General features: G+C 41.5%; 1 protein-coding gene across 1 annotated transcript in view; it reads left to right on the top strand.

The window, feature by feature from the left end:
• Positions 1 to 21,183, top strand: part of ube2r2 (ubiquitin-conjugating enzyme E2R 2) — a 165,845-nt gene extending 144,662 nt beyond the window's left edge. The window contains exons 2-5 of the mRNA XM_085973871.1: positions 331 to 417; positions 8,432 to 8,529; positions 14,112 to 14,246; positions 19,951 to 21,183. Coding sequence (XP_085829997.1) covers positions 331 to 417; positions 8,432 to 8,529; positions 14,112 to 14,246; positions 19,951 to 20,170 — 540 coding nt within the window. The 3' untranslated portion in view covers positions 20,171 to 21,183. The remainder of the gene's footprint in view (positions 1 to 330; positions 418 to 8,431; positions 8,530 to 14,111; positions 14,247 to 19,950) is intronic.
• The last annotated feature ends 535 nt before the right edge of the window (positions 21,184 to 21,718 follow it).

The following is a 21,718-nucleotide window of genomic DNA, read 5'->3' as shown; positions in this document are numbered from 1 at the left end:
AGTACTTTTTAAATGTGGTTCGGGTTCCTGCTACTGAACTACTGAATAATAGAAAAGGAAAATAACTAGAATACTATTTGAGTTCAAATTTAGTTGTATATCAGTGCAACTAACTTTGTTTTTACTATTAGAGTATGCTGATGACCAAGTTTGGCTATTCTATGCCATACACAAAATAATTCCTGCTGTAGTATGTTATGACAGTTTCTGTTGGTGTGATTTTAGCTCAAACCTCAGTTCTATGCAGAGCTAAGAAAATATGCAGTTATTCTATGCATTAAAGTAACTTTAACAGAAACATATTTGACCATGCCTTCTATTTTCTCCTAGGCTCATCTGAAATTCCCAATAGATTACCCATATTCTCCACCTACCTTCAGATTTCTGACAAAAATGTGGCACCCAAATATTTACGAGGTAAGTTTTTGTAAAATTATAATTTGCGGTTTCTTGAAACCTTTTTAAGATAGTCGAGATAATCACCATAAGCTGCTTGTCATTTAAAAAAAAAAAAAAAGGACATTTCTTTTAGTTGAGCCAAACTCCCCATTTGCAAGCCAAGGGATTCGCTCCCAGAACTCTGCCAGTGCAGCTTCATAGCTGACCACCAGTTGTTGGAACAGAACTGTATAATATGCCTCATCCGGCAGTTCTGTCTATCACCAGAATAGCTGTTTCCCTCTATTTGGTACTTACTTAGGCAATCCTAAGTAGTAGACAGCCTTTTGTGATGGAAAGTATGAGGATAAAAGCACAGCTTGGGGTCAAATTGGACGCTGGGATTGCAAACAGTCTGGTTCAGCCTGAGACAGTTGCTGGGATGGAGGATGGAATCGGTGGTGAGGGTATGGAGTTTGTGATAAGAAAGATAGATCCAAGTATTTTCTAAATGGTGAAGCTAGGAAATGTGGATGAGCAGAAACTTAGAGGTCCAAGTACAGAAATCACTAAAGGAATTTTGGTCTTTTTCTCGAGGGCTGGAATCCAAAGGGGTGGAAGTTATGTTACAGCTGTACAGAACTCTGGTTAGACCTCATCTGGAGTATTGCATTCAGTTCTGGGCACTGCACATCAGGAAAGATATATTGACCTTTGAGGGGGTGCAGCGCAGATTCACCAGAATGATACTGGGGCTAAAAGGGTTAAATTATGAGGACAGGTTGCATAGACTGGGCTTGTATTCACTTGAATAAAGAAGATTAAGGGGTGATCTAATCGAGATGTTTAAGCTATTGCATAGTAGACTCATGACTAAGGTCAGAACATGTGGAGTCATGAGATAAGTAGCAGAATGGATAGCAAGCTGGCTACAAAATAGAAAACAGAGAGTAGGGGTTAAAGGTAGTTACCCAGATTGGCAAATGGTGGGAAGTGATGTTCTACAATGATTGGGGCTGGGACCACTGTTCACCATTTACAGAAATGATTTGGACTCTGGAATTGGAAGTACAATTTCAAAATTGGGGAGTGTTAATACAGAGGAGAACTGGAGAATGGGCATGTAATTGGGGAATTAACTTCAATATCAATAAGTGAGAGGTAGTAATTTTTGGTAGAAAGAATAAAGAGGCCACATACTCCTTGGAAAATAAATGTCTAAATGGTGTAGAGAAAGAGGGATCTGGGGGTACAGATACACAAATCACTAAGTAGTGATGCAGGTTTATAAGGCCATAAAAAAAGCAAAGCACTGGGGTTCATTCTAGAGGGATAGAATTGAAAAGCCGAGACGTTTTGTTAAACTTGTGCAGAACCTTGGATAGACCACACTTGGAGTACTGTGAACAGCTTTGGTCTCCATACTATAAAAAGGATATCGAAGGACTGGAGAAGGTGCAAAGAAGATTTATTGGCATGATACCAGAACTGAGAGATTAAACAGGCTGGGGCTCTTTTCTCTAGAAAAGAGAAGGCTGAGGGGGGCCCTGCTAGAGATCTTTAAGATTATGAAAGGGTTTGATAGGGTAGACGTAGAGATGATGTTTTCACTTGCAGGGGAGAGCAGAACTAGGGTGTGGAGCATAAACACCGGCATGGCCTGTTTCTGTGCTGTAAATACTGTGTAAAGATGATTAGTGGAGTTGATGGGGTTGATGGAGAGAAGCTATTTTCTCTGGTGGAGGAGTCCAGAACAAGGGAACATAACCTTAAAATTAGAGCTAGGCTGTTCAGGGATGATATCAGAAAGCACTTCTTCACACAAAGGGTAGTGTTGAGCTAGGTCAATTGAAAATTTCAAAACAAAGACTGATATAAATTTTGTTGTGCAAGGGTACTAAGGGTTACAGAACCAAGGCAGGTAGATGGACTTAAGTTATAGTTCAGCCATGATCTAATTGAATGGTGGATCAGGCTCGAGGGGCTGATTGGCTTACTCCTGTTCCCATGTTCACAAATGTCATTTGTGACTTTCGTGTTTTCTTCAAGTACTTAAATCCAGTGCTGTAAGCTGGCCTAAAGAAATGAGCTCCTCAACCAGTTTCTGCACACATTTGGAATACTAATTTGCATATGGAGATTGAACAAACAAATATTGGATCACATGATATTTAGTTCTGTTTTACTGCACTCTGTGGACACGATCCCTGCCCACTGGCCGTAATTTTTTTTATCTGTCACAGCTTAAGCCAAATCACTTCCTTCAATCTTCCTTGCAGCTCTGGATTTCCAAAATCTAATTTCCATTAATCTTTTCTCCAAAGCATACCAGTTTAACTATGCCAGTTTCTCCTTGGGATTTAGAGGCCCAGGCCTTGTCATTCTTTTCTGAACCACCTTCAATTCAGCAATATGTTTTTGAAGGTATCTAGAATGAATCACAAGTTTTGAACAACATGTTTCAATTTTAATATCTCGGGCATTTTGAAACTCCTTTAATTAGCTGCATCACTAAACAATCGAAATGTCTACATCTATCTCCTCAAAAGGCAAACCCATAAAGTTATTTCTGTACGCCAGCCTATTTTTGTATAAACAATTGTTATACACTGAGCTACCCTCTGCCTCCTTGTGAGGTGTGGGAGGTAGCTAAAATCTATCTGCTTTTCTATGAAGATTTGAGTTTGTTCAATTCAACTCTACTAATATGACCCCTTTTTATCCTCCAGATTACCAAATTTACCCCTTTTTATCCTCCTCGGCAAGTCAAGGTTCGTTAGAAATTCCCAACTCACAAATTCCTCATTCAAAAAATAACAGGCTAGCATATTCATAACTGAGCCAATCCTGAAATCTGCATGTTTGAAAATCGTCTGCAAGAGTCCTTCCCAAGCCTGTTACTAAGGAGACACCAGTGACAAACTTCACAACATGTGTAACAATATAGGTTGAGACCGTTCAGGAGTACTTTTCAACTCTAGGCTCCTGGTCTAAAGGGACGGCTACTAGACCGAAACAAAGACACAACTACTTATTCTGTCACAACTGATTTGCAGAATATCTTTTTCCATTTTCTTCTTCTCCTTAAGCCATTTCCAAATCAGCTAACTGATTTGCCATTAATTCCATCACCTTTAGCTACCTTAAGTGGCATTTTATCCAATGGCTTGTAAAAATCTGAAAATTCTTGTATCCACAAAATTGAGGCTTTGTACATCATAACTTGCATTTATATAGCACCTTTAACGTAGTTAAACGTCCCAAGGTACTTCACAGGAGCGTTAGACAAAATTTGACATTGAGCCACATGAAGAGATATTAGGGCGTTAGTCAAAGTAGTAGGTTTTAAGAAGCGAATTATAGGAGGAGAGGGAGGTGGAGAGGTTTAAGGAGGGAATTCCAGAACTTGGGGCCTACACACCTGAAGGCACGCTGCCAATGGTGCAGCGAAGGAAATCAGGTGTGCAAGAAGCCAGAATTGGAGTAGCGCGGAGATCTTGGTGGATTGTAGGGCTGAAGAAGGTTAGAGAAGGGGAGGGGCGAGGCCATGGAAGAATTTGAACACGAGGATGAGAATTTTATAATCGAGGCATTGACAGATCAGGAACCAATGTAGGTCAGCAAGAACAGGGGTGATGGGTGAGCGGGACTTGGTGCAAGTTGGAATACGGGCAGCAGAGTTTAAGATGAGCTCAAGTTTACAGAGGTTTACCGCATTGTGAGGACGGCCATGAGAGCATTGGATTAGTCGAGTCTGGAGGTAACAAAGGCATGGTAGAAGGTCACTTAATCAAGATGGCTGTGCATAACAAAGCTCTTAAAGTAAAAGTGTCCTTCTCGCTCCTCACCCTCAATAGAGCAATGGAAATTCATTTTTGTTTGTGAGGGTGAACCTTAGAATAAGGATGACCATGCTTGTGGCAATTATTGAAGATTCTACACCACTGACCTTGCATTGAGCACAAAAATTTACCCAAAAAAGCTGAATGTCGTGATTGATGTGATCATCTTTGAGTGTATCTCTCTCAGATACGACACAATAAAATACCTGCTATGTCTCTTTTGTTAAGTATATTACAAAGAAAGTCTTGCCATTGTCTCCATGTGAATTGCAACCAGAAGATGAAAGATGTGTAAATGAGGGTATTGAATCTCTTTATTTTCACTCCAGTCCTTGACCTCCTCAGACCAGCATCTGTAGGTGGCCTGTTTTGAACTGGAGATGTGATCAACCTTCGGAAGCACCTTTCTCATGTTCTAATTTCACCCATTTGCTATGGTATATCTTTTTGTCGTACATAGTATTTGGCAATTGAATTCTAAGATGGTCCTCCACCTATGGTTTGTAGAGAACTCCACAGAGTAGAGTATTGCCGCCACTTAATGTTTAATCTAAAAGAACAAATCCAGGCCCAGGAAAAAATGTTTTGGGGGTGTGAGGGGAAAATTGAAGAGAAATTCAGCCCTCAGTCTTTCAGCGGGGACCATTTCCTTTAATACCCTTAGAGAATTCTAGTATGATGCATGCCAGCAATAGACCGTCGTTAATTTTTGGCTTAAAACTGCTCTTGGGATTCAACCCGTTTGTCGGTGGAATAAAACCTATCTGCTCTGAGTTCCCTGCTGGGCCAGTGAGTTTAGCTACACTGATCTGTGTTGAGTTAGCTGATCTTGGACAGGATGGTATTAAAGCACTATAGTTGGTCGCAGCACCCCTGGGTAAAGGAGGGTTCCTGCTCCTTGTTTGTTATTCAGCGACCCCTGCTGGAAGTGCATGTGTGTACAGGAAACTTTCGATTAACCGGCCACTAAATAACCGGAAATGTCGGTTAACTGGCACAATTCAGAAGTCGGTTCAGGTAACTTTTTTTTACTTTGTTACTTTTTTTTACTCGTTTCTGGCTGTGCAAGCGTCGAACTGAAGCTGTTGCTAAGCTACAGAGACGCTTGCAAGCTGTGCTGATTGTTTTGAAGCTGTTGCTAAGCAACAGGGTTTGTTGCTAGATACGGAGCTCAGAAGCTCCGTATGTTTTAATTATAGTGTTCGGTTATCCGGAATTGTTGATGAACTGGCAACACGTCGGTCCCGTCTGTGCCGGATACCAGAAAGTTTCCTGTAAATGTCAAATGAGGATCTCCGGTAATGCCCTCTAGAGTTAGAGCTATCAGACACTCACTGGTGAGGCACTTGGATAAATAATGACAAGTTACTGGACACCCATGGAACTGTACAAGGAGAGGAACCCCCTCAGGAGAAAAGAGGCAGGGAAAACATTGGAGAGAAAAAGGGAAACACTTAACTGCATTTGGGCATCTTGACAAAGCAACTACAATGAAATGCAATTAATAAATTGGTAAATAGGTGAACAGTTCAATTTACAACCCTACGGTGCTGCCAATACCACTTTTTAGAACAGTGGGTTCTGCAACATGCACTGTGATCAAGCAAAGCTTCTGTGTCCATATTTTAATGCTACTGAAGAGCCAATGGAATATTCAGCTCTCTGCAAATGTTGAAATTAATATAAAAGTTGAAGAGTTCTTTGCAATAGTTGCAATTTTACTGCAGTTTAGTTTTACACTACTTTGGTTTTGTGCTATTTTTTCAAGGTGATCTTCCTCCAGTTACTGGGTTTTGTTGCATTGTCAGATTAGCAAATACATGCCTAGTTATACTGTAGTTCTTCAAATTGGAAACCATACCGTTTGATACAGAACCTGCAATATGATTGGAGCATCACAGTATTTCAGAATAAAACCCTATAATGTAGAAATGCCATTAATCTCCAAAAAATAACAAGACACAGTCCATGAGAACTGACACATGGAAAAGCCTTCACAGAATCACAGAAACCCCACAGTGCAGATAGAGGCCATTTCGGCCCATCGAGCCTGCACCGACACATATCCCACCCGATCCCCGTAACCCCTACACCAACACATATCCCACCCTATCCCTGTAACCCCACGTATTTAATCCCCCTAACACTAAGGGTCAATTTATCATAGCCAATCAACCTAACCCGCACATCTTTGGACTGTGGGAGGAAACCGGAGCACCCGGAGAAAACCCACGCAAACACGGGGAGAATGTGCAAACTCCACACAGACAGTCGCCCGAGACCCGGGTTCGAATCCGGGTCTCTGGCGCTGTGAGGCAACAGTGCTAACCACTATGCCACCGTGCCATTGATTTAGAAATTGACAGAAAACAATCCATACCAAGAACTGTATAATTCTTGCCTGAACAGAGAATAGATTTTTGAAGCATCATCACCAGTGGATTTAGTCTGGCCGTTATGTTCTCAAGTACACTGAGGTCTTGACTGTATAAAGTTTGCCTTTCACTCGTGTTTCTAAACTTGGTGCAAAAATAGTTGTTAATTGGAGTAGCAAATTGACAGCTAAAAAATATCTTTGATCAGAAATCTTCTTCATATCATGTGTCGAAGCTGGATGCACTTAACATAATTATTGCTTTTAAGTTGTTCCGTTGCTTTCGCTTAACCTCTGCAGAGGTAAAACTCTGCATCAAACTACAGTGGTAGCCTTCTGCTGAGTCACAGCACTGGTCAGGGGAATGTGAGCATCGTCATCTTTTGTGCAGCGGATAGCAAGAAACAATACTGTAAATAAAGAGAAAGACTTGCATTTCTATAGCGCCTTTCACGACCACCGGATGTCTCAAAGCGCTTTACAGCCAATTAAGTACTTTTTGAAGTGGAGTCACTGTTGAAATGTGGGAAATGCTGCAGCCAATTTGCCCACAGCAAGCTCCCACAAACAGCAATGTGATAATGACCAGATAATCTGTTTTTGTTATGTTGGTTGAGGGATAAATATTGGCCAGGACACCGGGGATAACTCCCCTACTCCTCTTCGAAATAGTGCCATGGGATCTTTTACGTCCACTGAGAGAGCAGATGGGGCCTCAGTTTAACGTCTCATCCGAAAGATGGCGCATCCGACAGTGCAGCGCTCCCTCAGCGCTACACTGGAGTGTCAGCTTAGCTTTATGTGCTCAATTCCCTGGAGTGGGTCTTGAACCCACAACCTTCTGACTCAGAGGCAAGGGTGCTACCAACTGAGCCACAGCTGACCAGGAATCCCTATACCAGTAAGGTATTCCTGTGAATAGGGTTACCAACCCTCCCGGATTGTTACTATAGGCTCTAGAAATTAAAGATTTATCTCTTGGATACTGCTGTGAATTGCGGGGAGAAAAATCATCTGGACCTTAAAATAAAATTAAAAATTGGAGATCGGAGGGGGTGGGGGAAGGCTGTTTTACTGACAGTAAAAAATCATCTAATTGGGTAACCGAGTCTGTTCAGTTTGTAATTGGCATGGGAAGACAGTGTGCTGCGAGGATGAGCATGTTGGGTACCCAATGGCAGGAGCCTGAAGTCGGTGGTTTGAGGCAGGAGGTCATGTGATGAAACTGTGGAATATGTCCAACCAGAGTTGCCAATCCTACCTGTGAAGGGATCGGTAGAAGAGGAAAGCATATAAAAATGTCATGAAAACCTAACTAGTTCACGTCCTTTTAGGGAAGGAAACCTGCCATCCTGGGTATATGTGACTCCAGTTCCACACCAATGGGATTGACTCTTAACCGCCCTCTGAAGTGGCTTAGCATGCCACTCAATTAAATCCATAGGCAACTAGGGATGGGCAATAAATAATGGCCTTGCCTACGACTCCCACATCCCTAAAATGAATTTTAAGAAGTACTATGATCAGTCTGAGTAGAAACTGTGAATCAAAGATTTCCCAGTTGGTTTTTAACTTTTTTTTATAAATGATTTTGAAATTTAAATTTGAAGGTGTCAAAATTGGGACAAGTCACTGAGTCATTATATCCTTGTAACTATAGAAACTATACAAATGCAGTTATGAGACCAAGCCAATGTTTACCAGTATTGTAGTCGTGGGCCACTGCATATTGTGCAATATTAGCTGACACCCAGACATGATCAAACTTAAATGCAGGATGCTTTTATGTTATTGTTCAAAGGATTTGTTTGACGACTATGAATCTTTTTGTTTTTAGAATGGAGATGTTTGCATTTCGATCCTCCATCCACCAGTAGATGATCCTCAGAGCGGTGAACTACCTTCTGAAAGGTGGAATCCAACTCAAAATGTCAGGTATGTTACTCTCGATTGCTAAGAATTAAACATTTTATTAGGATTTGTTCGTCTGTACTTTGTGGATATAAAGCTAGTTTCACACACACGTTTTTGTGTAGGAAAACCTAATTTGAGTCAAACTCTCCAAATACATTCTAACTATTGATCCTTGCCAAACAAGATATTCCTGAGCCAAGCCTTGAAATCAGGTGTTGTAATGTGTGTGTTCCAATTTTGATTGGAAGTGCTGCCATAAATAGGGTGATCTCTTTTCCTGTTGAGAAAAAAGTACATTCATTTCATTTGGCACGCAATCAGTATGGCCCAGATTTTGCTGTGAGCGGCGAAGAAACAGCTTTCGCCATTTACCTCGTGTACAGTTTCCCAGAGACTTTTCGCGGGCTTGTCAGTGGAGATTTCTGGTAACTGGGTGTCTGATCCAATGTGGCATACTCTACGGGGAATCTATGGCGTGTGTGAGCAGGCAAAGCAGCAAGGAGGCTCTTCAACCAATCGGATTGAAGAATCCTCACTGAGACACGGAGACTGCAAAGCAGGAAGTAAAAAAAAAAAAAACAGGAAATATAAATTACATTTAAATCATTATACAGGAAGCAAAATAAAGATTGGGACATGCACATGGGATGAAGGAAGAGACGTAAAAGAGAACTTAAAAAAAATTATTTTAAATTTTATTTTTTTAGAAAATCTGCAACATTAATTTTCTTCTGAGGGAATGTGACTACACACTTGTAAAATTAATTTTTCAGGACCAGAGAGGTGGTTCAGCAGTAATTATCACTTATTATGCTGTTAAACACTCGGTTACATAATATGATAGAATTTTTCATTAAGATGGAGAGTGAAGTAGTTGACTCGGAGACTAGGGTCCTGAATTTAAATAAAGGAAACTACGATGGTATGAGGTGTGAGTTGGCTAGGATGGATTGGGGGACGTTACTTAAAGGGTTGACGGTGGATAGGCAATGGCAAACATTTAAAGATCGCATGGATGAACTACAGAATTTGTTCATCCCAGTTTGGCATAAAAATAAAACAAAAAAGGTGGCACAACCGAGGCTAACAAGGGAAATTAGGGATAGCATAAGATCCAAGGAGAGAACATATAAATTGGCCAGAAAAAGCAGCAAACCTGAGGATTGGGAGCAGTTTAGGATTCAGCAAAGGAGAACAAAAGGATTAAGAGCAGGAAAATAGAGTATGAGAGTAAGCTTGCTGGGAACATAAAAACTAACTGTAAAAGCTTCTACAGATATGTGAAGAGAAAAAGATTGGTGAAGTCAAGCATACGTTCCTTGCAGTCAGAATCAGGGAAATTTATAATTGGGAACAAAGAAATGGCAGACCAATTAAATACATACTTTGGTTCTGTCTTCACAAAGGAGGACACAAATCACCTCCCAGAGATGTCGGGGAACATAGGGTCTAATGAGAGGGAGGAACTGAATGAAATCAGTATTTGTAGGGAAATGGTGTTAGGGAAATTGACGGGATTGAAGGCCGATAAATCCCCAGGGCCTGATAATCTACATCCTAGGGTACTTAAGGAAGTGGCCCTAGAATAGATGCATTGCTGGTCATCTTCCAAAATTCGATAGACTCTGGCACAGTTCCCATGGATTGGAGGGAAGCTAACCCCACTATTTTAAAAAAAGGGAGGGAGTGGAGGGAGTTCAGCGAAGATTCACCAGACTGATACCTGGGATGGCAGGAATGACTTATGAGGAGAGAAAACGGGGAATTATAGACCGGTAAGCCTGACATCGATAGTGGGGAAAATGCTAGAGTCCATTATAAAAGATGTAATAACAGAGCACTTGGAAAACAGTGACAGGATCGGACAAAGTCAACATGGATTTACAAAAGGTAAATCGTGCTTGACTAATCTGCTGGAATTTTTTGAGGATGTAACTGGTAGAATAGATAAGGGAGAACCAGTGGATGTGGTGTATTTGGACTTTCAGAAGGCTTTCGATAAGGTCCCGCATAAGAGATTAGCGTACAAAGTTAAAGCACATGGGATTGGGGGTATGGTACTGACTTGGATAGAGAACTGGTTGGCAGACAGGAAGCAGAGAGTTGGAATAAACGGGTCTTTTCCAAGTGGCAGGTAGTGACTAGTGGGGTACCGCAGGGATCGGTGCTAGGACCCCAGCTATTCACTATATATTAATGATCCAGATGAGGGAACTAGATGTAATATCTCCAAGTTAGCAGATGACACAAAGCTGGGTGGGCGTGTGTGCTGTGAGGAGGATGCAGAGAAACTCCAGTATGATTTGGACAGGTTGGGTGCTATGGCAGATGCAGTATAATGTGGATAAATGCGAGGTTATCCACTTTGGTGGCAAAAACAGGAAGGCAGATTATTATCTGAACGGCAATAGATTGGGAGAAGGGGAAGTGCAACGAGACCTGGGTGTCCTTGTGCACCAGTCGCTGAAGGTAAGCATGCAGGTGCAGCAGGCGGTTAAGAAGGCAAATGGTATGTTGGCCTTCATAGCGAGAGGATTCGAGTATAGGAGTAAGGATGTCTTGCTGCAGTTGAACAGGGCCTTGGTGAGACCACACCTTGAGTATTGTGTGCAGTTTTGGTCGCCTTATCTGAGGAAGGATGTTCTTGCCATGGAGGGAGTGCAGCAAAGATTCACCAGACTGATACCTGGGATGGCAGGAATGACGCATGAGAAGAGATTGAGTCAATTAGGCTTATATTCGCTAGAGTTTAGAAGAATGAGAGGGGATCTCATTGAAACTTATAAAATTCTAACAGGACTAGATGCAGGAAGGATGTTCCCGAGGGGGGGTGGGGGAAGAGTCCAGAACCAGGGGTCATAGTCTAAGGATAAGGGGTAAGCTATTTAGGACAGAGATGAGGAGGAATTTCTTCACCCAGAGAGTGGTGAACCTGTGCAATTCTCTACCATAGAAAGCAGTTGAGGCCAATTCATTAAATATATTCAAGATGGAGTTAGATATATTTCTTAAGGCTGAAGGGATCAAGGGATATGGGGAGAAGGCAGGGACAGGGTACTGAAATTGGATGATCAGCCATGATCTCATTAAATGGCGGAGCAGGCTCGAGGGGCCGAATGGCCTACTCCTGCTCCTATCTTCTATGTTTCCTCATTGCACTAGCCCTAACATTTTCATCCGTCTTTAATGAGATTAGTGGGTAATCACCCCAAGTTCACAACATTACAGTGATTTCTGTGCAGGTTCCATCGGCGAAGCCTGCAACAGCGCAGCCTGTGGAGGAGCAGGGTATCAGTGATGGCAACTTCCAGATTTCTGCGTTTAACTGCGCATGTACGGATACCAGAATATGCTGTCAGTTTTACCCTGTAATAACTGCGAGCGCTGACAGCCTTGCCGTTGATGGTACAGCAAAATTGTGAGCACACTTAAGTGGTCTTTAGATTTTTGTTCCTATTCTTGTGCTTCATTACTGGTCAAAGTACTGTACTCCAAAAGCAGTCATTTTAGCATTCAAGTTAGTTTTAAATGATTCAAAGGTTTTCATCTTCACTAATCTATCCAGGAGTCCATTCCATGCATTGATCATCCTTGATGTGAAGAAGATCTTTGTGATATCTGTCCTAAATTTGTCTTTTACTAGTTTGAACTGTGTCCTTTTGTTCTACTCTTGTAATTTAGTTTGAAGTAATCTTCCGGATTTACTTTTTCCATACAGTTTACTATCTTGTATACTCTAAGGTCACCTCTCCGATGCCTCTTTTCAAGCAAGGTTGAAATTTCCACATTTCTCCAGTGTTTTGTCATAACTCAGACCTTTGATGCTCTGCACTCTCTCCAACACTTCAATGTCTCTATTTAAGTTACCCACCAAAAATTTGGTTTATATTTTTTTTTTAATTAAAGTTTATTGGAGACATGTACTGTTATTCTTTTACAAGAATTGTCCACACCAATTTTCTTGCAGTTTCAAGCTACTGCCTGGATCAATGTGGCTTCACACAATCTTTAGTCCGGAAACAGGACAGGGGCAAGGAAACACAATAGGGTCTGCTTTCACAACCTGTGTAGTTTTAAAGCCTTGTAACCAATGTTCCCTGTAATTTCTTTTTGGTTGCGCGGCCCATTCAAACTTCCACACATGCACGGTTTTTCCATTGAGAAACTGGCAAGCGGCTTGCGCGGGATTTTCAGACAGCCACGCAACCGCACCGCTAAATGGGAACATTGCTTGTAACTATTTACAGCTGTTAAATTCTAAGTAAGTAATGTTTCACGAATTAAGTATTCAGTTTTGTTTATGCCAACAAATTCTTGCCCTTTTTCCCTATATCATAGGAAGCAACTTGTCTGATTTTTTTAACTTGGCTTATCCTCCTGTCACTTGCTATACTTGGTGAAAATGCGCTCTCGGGCCTTTGCCAATGTTTTTATGTGGCCACTAGATATGGAAAAACTGCCCTTCAGATTTAATTCTTCCTATAAGAATTGCCTCACCCTTATTATGAGCTCTTCCTTGACTGCATGGAGCCTGCTGTAAGAAAATTGAAAATATGCAACAAGCAGTAGTTATTTGGCCTATCAAGCCTGTTGATGTCAGCCCTGGTTTAGTGGTACCAATCTTGCCTCTGAGTCAGAAGGCTGTGGATTCAAATCTCACTCCAGCGACCTGAGCTCGAATTCTAGGCTGATATTCCAGTGCAGTACTGAGGGAGGCCGTCTTTTGAATGAGGCATTAAACCGAGGCTTAGTCTGCCCTTTCAGATGGATGTGAAACAGATTATATCACATTGCTGTTTGTGTGACATTGCTGTGTGCAAATTGGCTGTCACGTTTCCTACATTACAACAGTGACTACACTTCAAAAGTACTTAATTGGCTATAAAGCACTTTGGGACATACTGAGGTCATGAAAGGCACTATATAATTGCAAGTCTTTTTATTGATTCCACAGATCATGTACAATTTTAACCATTACGCATTTGGCCCAACTTATTTTGTTATCTGAGAAGGGAGTTTGTTTTTAAATCTGATCCTAAATCCTTACTTAAAATAAGTTTATGATAAAAACATCCTACAAGTTTAATAATAGAAATAGATATTTAAGTTGTGATACCCATATGATGACCCTGATAGTCTTGCTGTTGGAGTATTGAATGCAGGACAGGCACTTCTCACAGGCTGTTACTGCATCTTGCTGTTGACATGAACATCAATTGCAGGGCCCCCCTTGTCTGACTTGTCTGCTATCTTTTAGAGAATGTCACATGTAATTTGGGGGCAAGGAACCTGGATAAGATGGGACCCTCTTTCTCAAGCGACAGACTGAAAATAAACCTCTCCCTGCTTCATAGTTGATTTTCTAAACTGCACGTGGGACAGCGTAATAATCTCACTGCTGATGTATCATTTGTCCTGCTATTTTCAGATGTGCATTTTTGTGGTTTTAAAAGGGAGGTAGTGTTATATAAATGCTTAAGTAGTTAAATATAAAAGATGTGTTTAATTTTTTTTAATATGTTGCTTTAAAAAAGTGCAAAAATTAATAAGCAAATTATACAGGAAATAACAAACTTGTTTTGTTTTAACCCCATTCCCCCCAGGACTATACTTTTAAGTGTCATCTCCTTATTGAATGAACCAAACACATTCTCACCAGCAAATGTGGATGCCTCAGTCATGTTCAGAAAATGGAGAGATAGCAAAGGGAAAGACAAAGAATATGCTGAAATCATCAGGTAAGAAATTGGGAGACAAATCAATCGTGAAGCCTTAAAATAGAGATTCTTTCTCCTCTCTCTTTCTCTCTCACCCCCTTGCACCGCTGCCCAACTGTGAGCTGGAATTCTTCTCCAGATCATATAAATGGCTGATGGATGCATGATCGTTGTCAGCTATTGAATCCTGTGTCTTCCCAGTAACCATTTATCCTTAAAGCAGGTTTTGGAAAATCTTACTGTTCAGATCTGAATATTCAACCACCCTAAAATTGGATGTAACTAGAAATCCAGTTGTGTCGTTATTTTGAGTCTAAAAGGGAGATATTCCAGTGCCAGATCAAACTGACTTAAATGGAAATTAAATACATGTGCTGCAATATTATGCATATAAGTATTACCCTTATTTTATGCACTTAAATGCAATGAATTACCCTGTAATGCAAAAATCCATAAAAGGGAGATACCTGCATACTTAATGGTGTCCCTCAGACATTTTGTTCCAGGGTTTTATTATTTAGATCTGCTTTGAAGCAGCCTGGAAGCAAAATACATCTGTTAAATATTAAAATTAGATCACCACATTGTATTTCGAAATGCATTGAAAGCCCCCAGGCCAAATGCTTTCCCTGTGAAAATTCATATTATTTGTTTAACATTATTAACACCATAATGCTTTATATCTTGCACAAATCAATAGAAATTGAGGCCTGTAAAATGAGGTTTAAAAAAAAATTGGGGCTGTAAAAATCCAAAAAGAGCTGGGGCCAGTAAAACTGAAGAAATAGGACCCTCTTTTTCTCCCCCGCCGCCCATTGTGGACATGAATGAGGAGTATTGTTGATACCACTGTTGCGATTCATGCTCTCTCATCAGGAAGAATCTATACAAAACTCTACTAAGCTGACTAGTAAGTGCACATTGTCACTTGATTATCAGAAATTAACCAGAGTAGATTTCACTTTTGCAGACAACTTTTGGATTTTAAACATTGTACATGGGATTTGCAGTTAAAGAAGACTTTCTTTATGAACCTGTTCAGTTATCCTTTTTTGTTTGGAAAGGAAGGGCCATGCATCAGTTTCATTGTTAGGCTGCCTTGCACAAATGTTGCAATTTGTTCATTATGTTGTGTCTGTAAACAAAAGGTTATGTTGTTAATATGGGTTGTACTGGGAAAGCACTCTTTCCATTTGTGGCTGACCACAGAAAAGCTCTGTTCTTTAATTCTGCTTGCCCACAACCCCCTCTCCACTGTCCCCACCGCCTCCAAAAATTGCTGAGAGGATATCTAGGTTATTGTGCCTACTGCTTCAATCAAACTTGTCTCAATAGTTTCTAGTCCATTAGATTTTAAGCATGGGACCTGATCTATTCTTTCATTTGCTGGCTGTTTAAATGCAAGCACCATTTCAATAATAATTTGTTCCTGTGAAACTGTGTAGCTTTCTCTTAACCATTTGCTTTCTTTTAAAAGATTTGCACGACTACCATTAAAATTACAGAAAAATTACCAATGTAATGGGTCTTAGTTTAAAATTTTGTTCAGTAGATCTGGTCCAGTTCAAACTCTGGTTTAGGTAAGGCTGGCGTTTCCTGGTTAAGTTCTGTTTCTCCTGCAAGCTCATTTTGTGCTCTCCCCATTGCCAAAATTAATAGCAGGCACAAAAAGCTTTAGTGTACAAACTGACTGAAGCTGTAAAACGAGCATCATAAACCACAGTAGTGGGATGTGCAGTGCTGTTGACATGCCCCACAAAGCAAATGTAATTAACTGCCACTATTCTGCAATTTCCACTTTGAAGCTTGCAAAAATTGAAAGGTCGAAATACCAGTAATCAAGCAACAGATTTGGCTGTTTGATTCTGCATTTCAAGTGACTGACAGAAACTACAGCCAGTTGAAAAAATACGGCTTTTGATTTGGGCTTTTGTCATTTGGCTATAAATGTACAAACTTTGCCAAGTTGCACTAAGAAATGCCCCAGCATGAGCAGGTAACTATAATTTCCAATGTGTTTTTCTACATTAAAAGCCTTTCTCTGTCTTTAACCTTTTCCTACCAAGGCTTGACATCCCTATCTGACGAAGGATGTTCTTGCCATGGAGGGAGTGCAGCGAAGATTCACCAGACTGATACCTGGGATGGCAGAAATGACGTATGAGGAGAGATTGGGTCAATTGGGCTTGTACTCCCTGGAGTTTAGAAGAATGAGAGGGGATCTCATTGAAACTTATAAAATTCTAACAGGACTAGACAGACTAGATGCAAGAAGGATGTTCCCAATGGCAAGGGAGTCCAGAACCAGGGGTCACAGTCTAAGGATAAGGGGTAAACCATTTAGGACAAAGATGAGGAGGAATTTCTTCACCCAGAGAGTGGTGAACCTGTGGAATTCTCTACCACCAAAGGCAGTGGAGGCCAATTCATTAAATATATTCAAGAAGGAATTAGATATATTTCTTAAGGCTAAAGGAATCAAGGGATATGGAGAGAAGGCAGGGACAGGGTACTGAGTTTGGATGATCAGCCATGATCTCATTGAATGGCGGAGCAGGCTCAAGGGACCGAATGGCCTACTCCTGCTCCTATCTTCTGTGTTTCTATCCTTCCTAAAGTGTGATGCCTGGAATTGGACACAATACGCCAGCTGAGGCCTAACCAGTGATTTATGAAGGTTTAGCATAACTTCTTTGCTTTTGCGCACTCTGCCTCTATTTTATAAAGCCCAGGATCCCATCCTCTGCTTCTTAGGCAGTCCCTCGGAGCCGAGGATGACTTCTTCCACATTAAAAATGAGTTCTCGGGTGACTGAAGAGTCCAATGCGGGACCTACAGTCTCTGTCACAGGTGGGGCAGACGGTGGTTGAAGGGGCTGGTGGGTGGGGTGCTTGGGTTGATGTGCGCTGCCTGCGCTTGGCTTCCACTTGCTCCCGGCGAAGAGACGCGAGGTGTTCGGCGCCTTCCCGGATGCTTCTCCTCCACTTTGTGCGGTCTAGGGCCAGGGATTCCCAGGTGTCGGTGGGGATGTTGCACTTTTTCAAGGAAGCTTTGAGGGTGTCCTTGAAGCGTTTCCTCTGCCCACCTGGGGCTCTCTTGCCATGCCGGAGCTCCGAGTAGAGCGCTTGTTTTGGGAGTCTCGTATCGGGCATGCGGACAATGTGACCCGTCCATCGGAGCTGATTGAGCGTGGTCAAAGCTTCGATGCTGGGGATGTTGGCCTGAGCAAGAACACTGACGTTGGTGCACCTATCCTGCCAATGGATTTGCAGGATCTTGCGGAGGCTGTGTTGGTGGTACCTCTCCAGTGCTTTGAGGTGCCTGCTGTACCTGGTCCATGTCTCTGAGGCATACAGCAGGGCGGGTATCACTGCTGCTCTGTAGACTATGAGCTTAGTGCCGGGTTTGAGGTCCTGGTCTTCAAACACTCTCTTCCTCAGGTGACCGAAGGCTGCACTGGCACACTGAAGGCGGTATTGGACTTCGTCGTCGACGTCTGCCCTTGTTGACGGTAGGCTCCCGAGGTATGGAAACCTCGTGCGTGGATTCTTTAGCGCAGTCAAGACCATCTACGGCCCAAGCACCCAAGGCCTTACCCCACTGCGGGCCAAGAATGGAGAGGTACTCATCAAGGACAAAGAGGCAGTCAGTGCCCGCTGGAAGGAGCACTTCGAAGATCTCCTTAACCGAGACTCTGTCTTCGACACGAGTGTCCTCAACTCCATCCCACAGCATGCTACCTGCCACCATCTCGGCACAACCCCAGCCCGGCATGAGGTTGAAAAGGCCATCCGACAACTGAAGAACAACAAGGCCTCAGGAGCAGATGAAATCCCCGCCGAGGCACTAAAGCATAGCGGAGAAGCACTACTGGCGCGAATTCATGAACTAATTTCTCTTATCTGGAAGGAGGAGCGCATGCCAGGGGATCTCAGACGCCGTAATTGTGACCATCTTCAAGAAAGGTGACCAGTCCGATTGCGGTAATTACAGAGGAGTTTCCCTGCTGTCTGCCAGGATCCCATATGCTTTTTGTAACAGCTTTCTCAACTTGTCCTACCACCTTCAAAGGTTTGTGTATGTGACTCCCAGGTGTCTCTGTTCCTGCACCCCCTTTAAAATTGTACCCTTTAGTTTATATTGCCTCACCTCATTCTGCTGTCCAAAATGTATTACTTCATACTTCTCTGCATTGAATTAAATCTGCCGTGTGTCTGCCTATTACACCAGTCTGTCTATGTCCTCCTGAAGTCTGCTACTATCCTCTTCACTGTTTACCACATTTCTGAGTTTTATTATCTGTAAACTTTGAAATTGTGTTTCTGCTTCAACTTCAAACCTATATAATTCATCTTGTATCCTACCAGTTTTCACATTTTCCGTCTTCATATGAACTTCCAGCCCAGTTTTTTTTTTTTTTTTTTCTGTGGAGTTTTGTGCTTATTGGAGAATGGAATTTTTTTTCGCCCAGTGTCAGTAAGGTCAGGTATGGTGCAGCAAGAATTCGGGTAAACCTTTCTTTTACTTGACTCCAACAATGCACGTTACTCGGAAGATCATTCCCTCCTGTACCATTTTTTACTTTTCCAGTCCCCTGGCAGCCATTTGTTTTAACCTTCCTGGTGAGACTGCCAATTTTATGGTAACTTGTGTGGAGTTTTATGCTCTTCCTGGGCCCACTCAGAACTGGGTTGAGACTGCCCAAACCTATCCTGGGCTCACAGAGTACCCAACCAGTAGTGTGAATTCCTGCAGTTCATTGCCTCTGGTTCAGCTGTCAGTCTGGTCTGAAGTCATGGCTGCTACTGTTAATGGGGAGGTGCTGTTTGGTACCCACACAGTAACCTAAGAGAATGAGGCTTCCCACAGATAAGAAAATGTACTTATTTTTTAATCAAATCCCATTTAATAAGTTTTTAATGTATTCCAGTATAAAATGTGGGAGTATTTTGAATAAAATGTATACCCCCTGGACTTAAAAGAAGTTAAGTACTGTGTTGACAGCTGTGAAATCTTATTTCGTGTCTAAAATTACTACTGTATGTTTTGGGGTTGACTTTTTGTAATTTTTACAAAAGTAATCAAAAAAGCTAATGGAATGCTGGCCTTTATCTCAAGGCGGGGGGGGGGGGGGCGGATGGAATACAAGAGTGAGGAATTGATGCTCAGTTGTGCGAGCCTTGGTCGGACCCCATCTGGAGCACTGTGTTCAAACTTGGGCACCGCCGTTCAGGAAAGATGCATCAACCTTGGAAGGGGGTGCAGTGCTGATTCACCAGAATACCAGGGCTTAAAGAGCTAAATTGTGAGGCTAGGTTGCATAAACCTGGTTTGTATTCTGTTCAGTTTATAAGGTTGAGGAGTAATCTAATTGAGGTCTTTAAAATGACACAAGGATTCAATCGGGTAGATACAAATAAACTATTTCCACTGGTGAGGGAATCCAGAACAAGGGGGCGCAATCTTAAAATTAGAACCAGGCTATTTAGGAGTGAAATCAGGAAGTGGTTCTTCATGTTGTGCCTATGTAATGAGTGTTGGTGGGCTATCTGGTAGGCAAGGAGATTGAGGTGCTGTCAATGAATGAATTGGACATAGAGGTACAATTAATGTTGATTTCTACACAGTGAGGTACTTTCTGTTCTACAGATTGAAATGGAAATTCAGTGCACATAACAGTAGTATAGGTCAATTATTTATTACTATCTTACTGCTTTCTTGTTAGGAAACAAGTGCTCTCAACCAAGGCTGAAGCTGAAAAGGATGGTGTGAAGGTTCCAACCACACTGGCTGAATATTGCATCAAGACCAAAGTGCCTTCCAATGACAACAGTTCAGACTTGCTTTATGATGATTTATATGATGACGATATAGATGAAGAGGAGGAGGAGGAAGAAGACGCTGACTGCTATGATGATGAGGACTCTGGAAATGAGGAGTCGTGACGTACACAGGCCAGAAAGGGAGCAGCACTAACCTAGCAACAGCCCAGCACAGAACTTGTCACCTGCTGCATCCTGTTGTGTGGGTCTTGAAATGCTCCTTTTTAATGGACCTCTTAACTCCACAGATTGTCTATGAAACCTCCATACTATAATCCCACTATATAATGTAACTGGATCTGCTCTTTCTCTTCAAAAAAAATTGTTCACACCCAGTTCTTATGCCCTTCCTGTCATGGAAGCCTATGTAAGCCCAGTAATTTGATTTTGTTGGGGGAGGGGGGGGGGAGGTGAGTGGGGAAATATGGAGACTTGTAGCACTCAGTAGTAAAATGGACTGCCAAGGTTAAGCTGCTCCTGTCACATAGTGTGCACCTCTTGATATTTTTTCTTAACTATGTGGTGAAATATTCTTTTTTGGGGGGGAAAGATTGGGGAGTGTGTAGCCTACTGCTTTTTGATTCTTAAATATGTTAATCTCTAGATTTTCCTTTGGCAGTTTTTACAATCCTTGAGTACACTGCATTCTCCAGCAATTTGCATTTTGAGGTTTTTTTTTATCGTAGTTGTAGAAGTTCTATCATTAGCTGAGCTCGATCAAGTTTTCTCAATTTGTTTTCTTTTTTTATATAAATTGTGGTCAAAAAGTCCCTGAATTTGGTTTAAAAATGGTCACACCTAATATTAATGCTGATGTTTGCTAGATCTTAGCTTATTTATTTTTTTTGCAGTCGCTGGATTTTTCACTTGACAAACACGTTTACATGATGTAAAGCAATGGTAATAGATCAGAGAATTATATTAACTAGAGAATTGGAAACCAATACAGTGCACTAAATAACATGATAGCTCTATTTCCAGCTGAGATTCCTTGACTTTTTCTTTTGTTCTCTTCTGCAATTTTTTTCTTCCTTGTAGGAATCTAAAGCATTTTGTGTTGTCTCCTGCGCTATAGATTACTTTGTCTTTGCATCTACTAATAAAATGTGAATAAAAATGCTGGTTTTGTTATGAAATATACAGGGTTTTCATTACTTTTCAATATACCTTAAGTTAGCCATTTAATAAGATTTCAGTTTCCCATTCAATAAGATTTCAGTTTCCCATTCAATAAAATTGCTGTCAGAAATTGGGTTTGTTACATTGATAAGCAGCTGTAAAGACTTAGCAAAATAATTGTCTCAGCCTAGCTTTGTGGTAATGAGATTTGGGGAACTCTTTTCCCGTGGGCCTCTGAAGTTTTCAAGCAACCCTGATGAAGAAGTAATAATGAACTTTAAAGGCCAAACAGAAATATTTTAAAGATGCAAGAAAATGAAAATTTGATGTGAGCTCTCCAGCGATTCACTTGGTGAATACAGCATGTTACATGGTATACAGCGATGCAGACCAAGAAGCCAGATTTGATCACTGGTCTCTGTTGAGTTACATCTTCATCAGCTATGGCAATGATGCAGTACTAAAATTAGTCTCAGTCCCCTTGGAACTAGAGAGGAAATAGCAGCCAGAGCTTCCACTTCTAATCATTATTCAGTGACAAAGATGCTCTCT

This window comes from Somniosus microcephalus, chromosome 2 (genome assembly GCF_052327205.1).
Source record: "Somniosus microcephalus isolate GS21.2 chromosome 2, FLI_Smic_1.0, whole genome shotgun sequence".
Lineage (NCBI taxonomy): Eukaryota > Metazoa > Chordata > Chondrichthyes > Squaliformes > Somniosidae > Somniosus > Somniosus microcephalus.
Note: the sequence above shows the minus strand (reverse complement) of the source record. Positions and strands in the feature narration are given on the sequence as shown.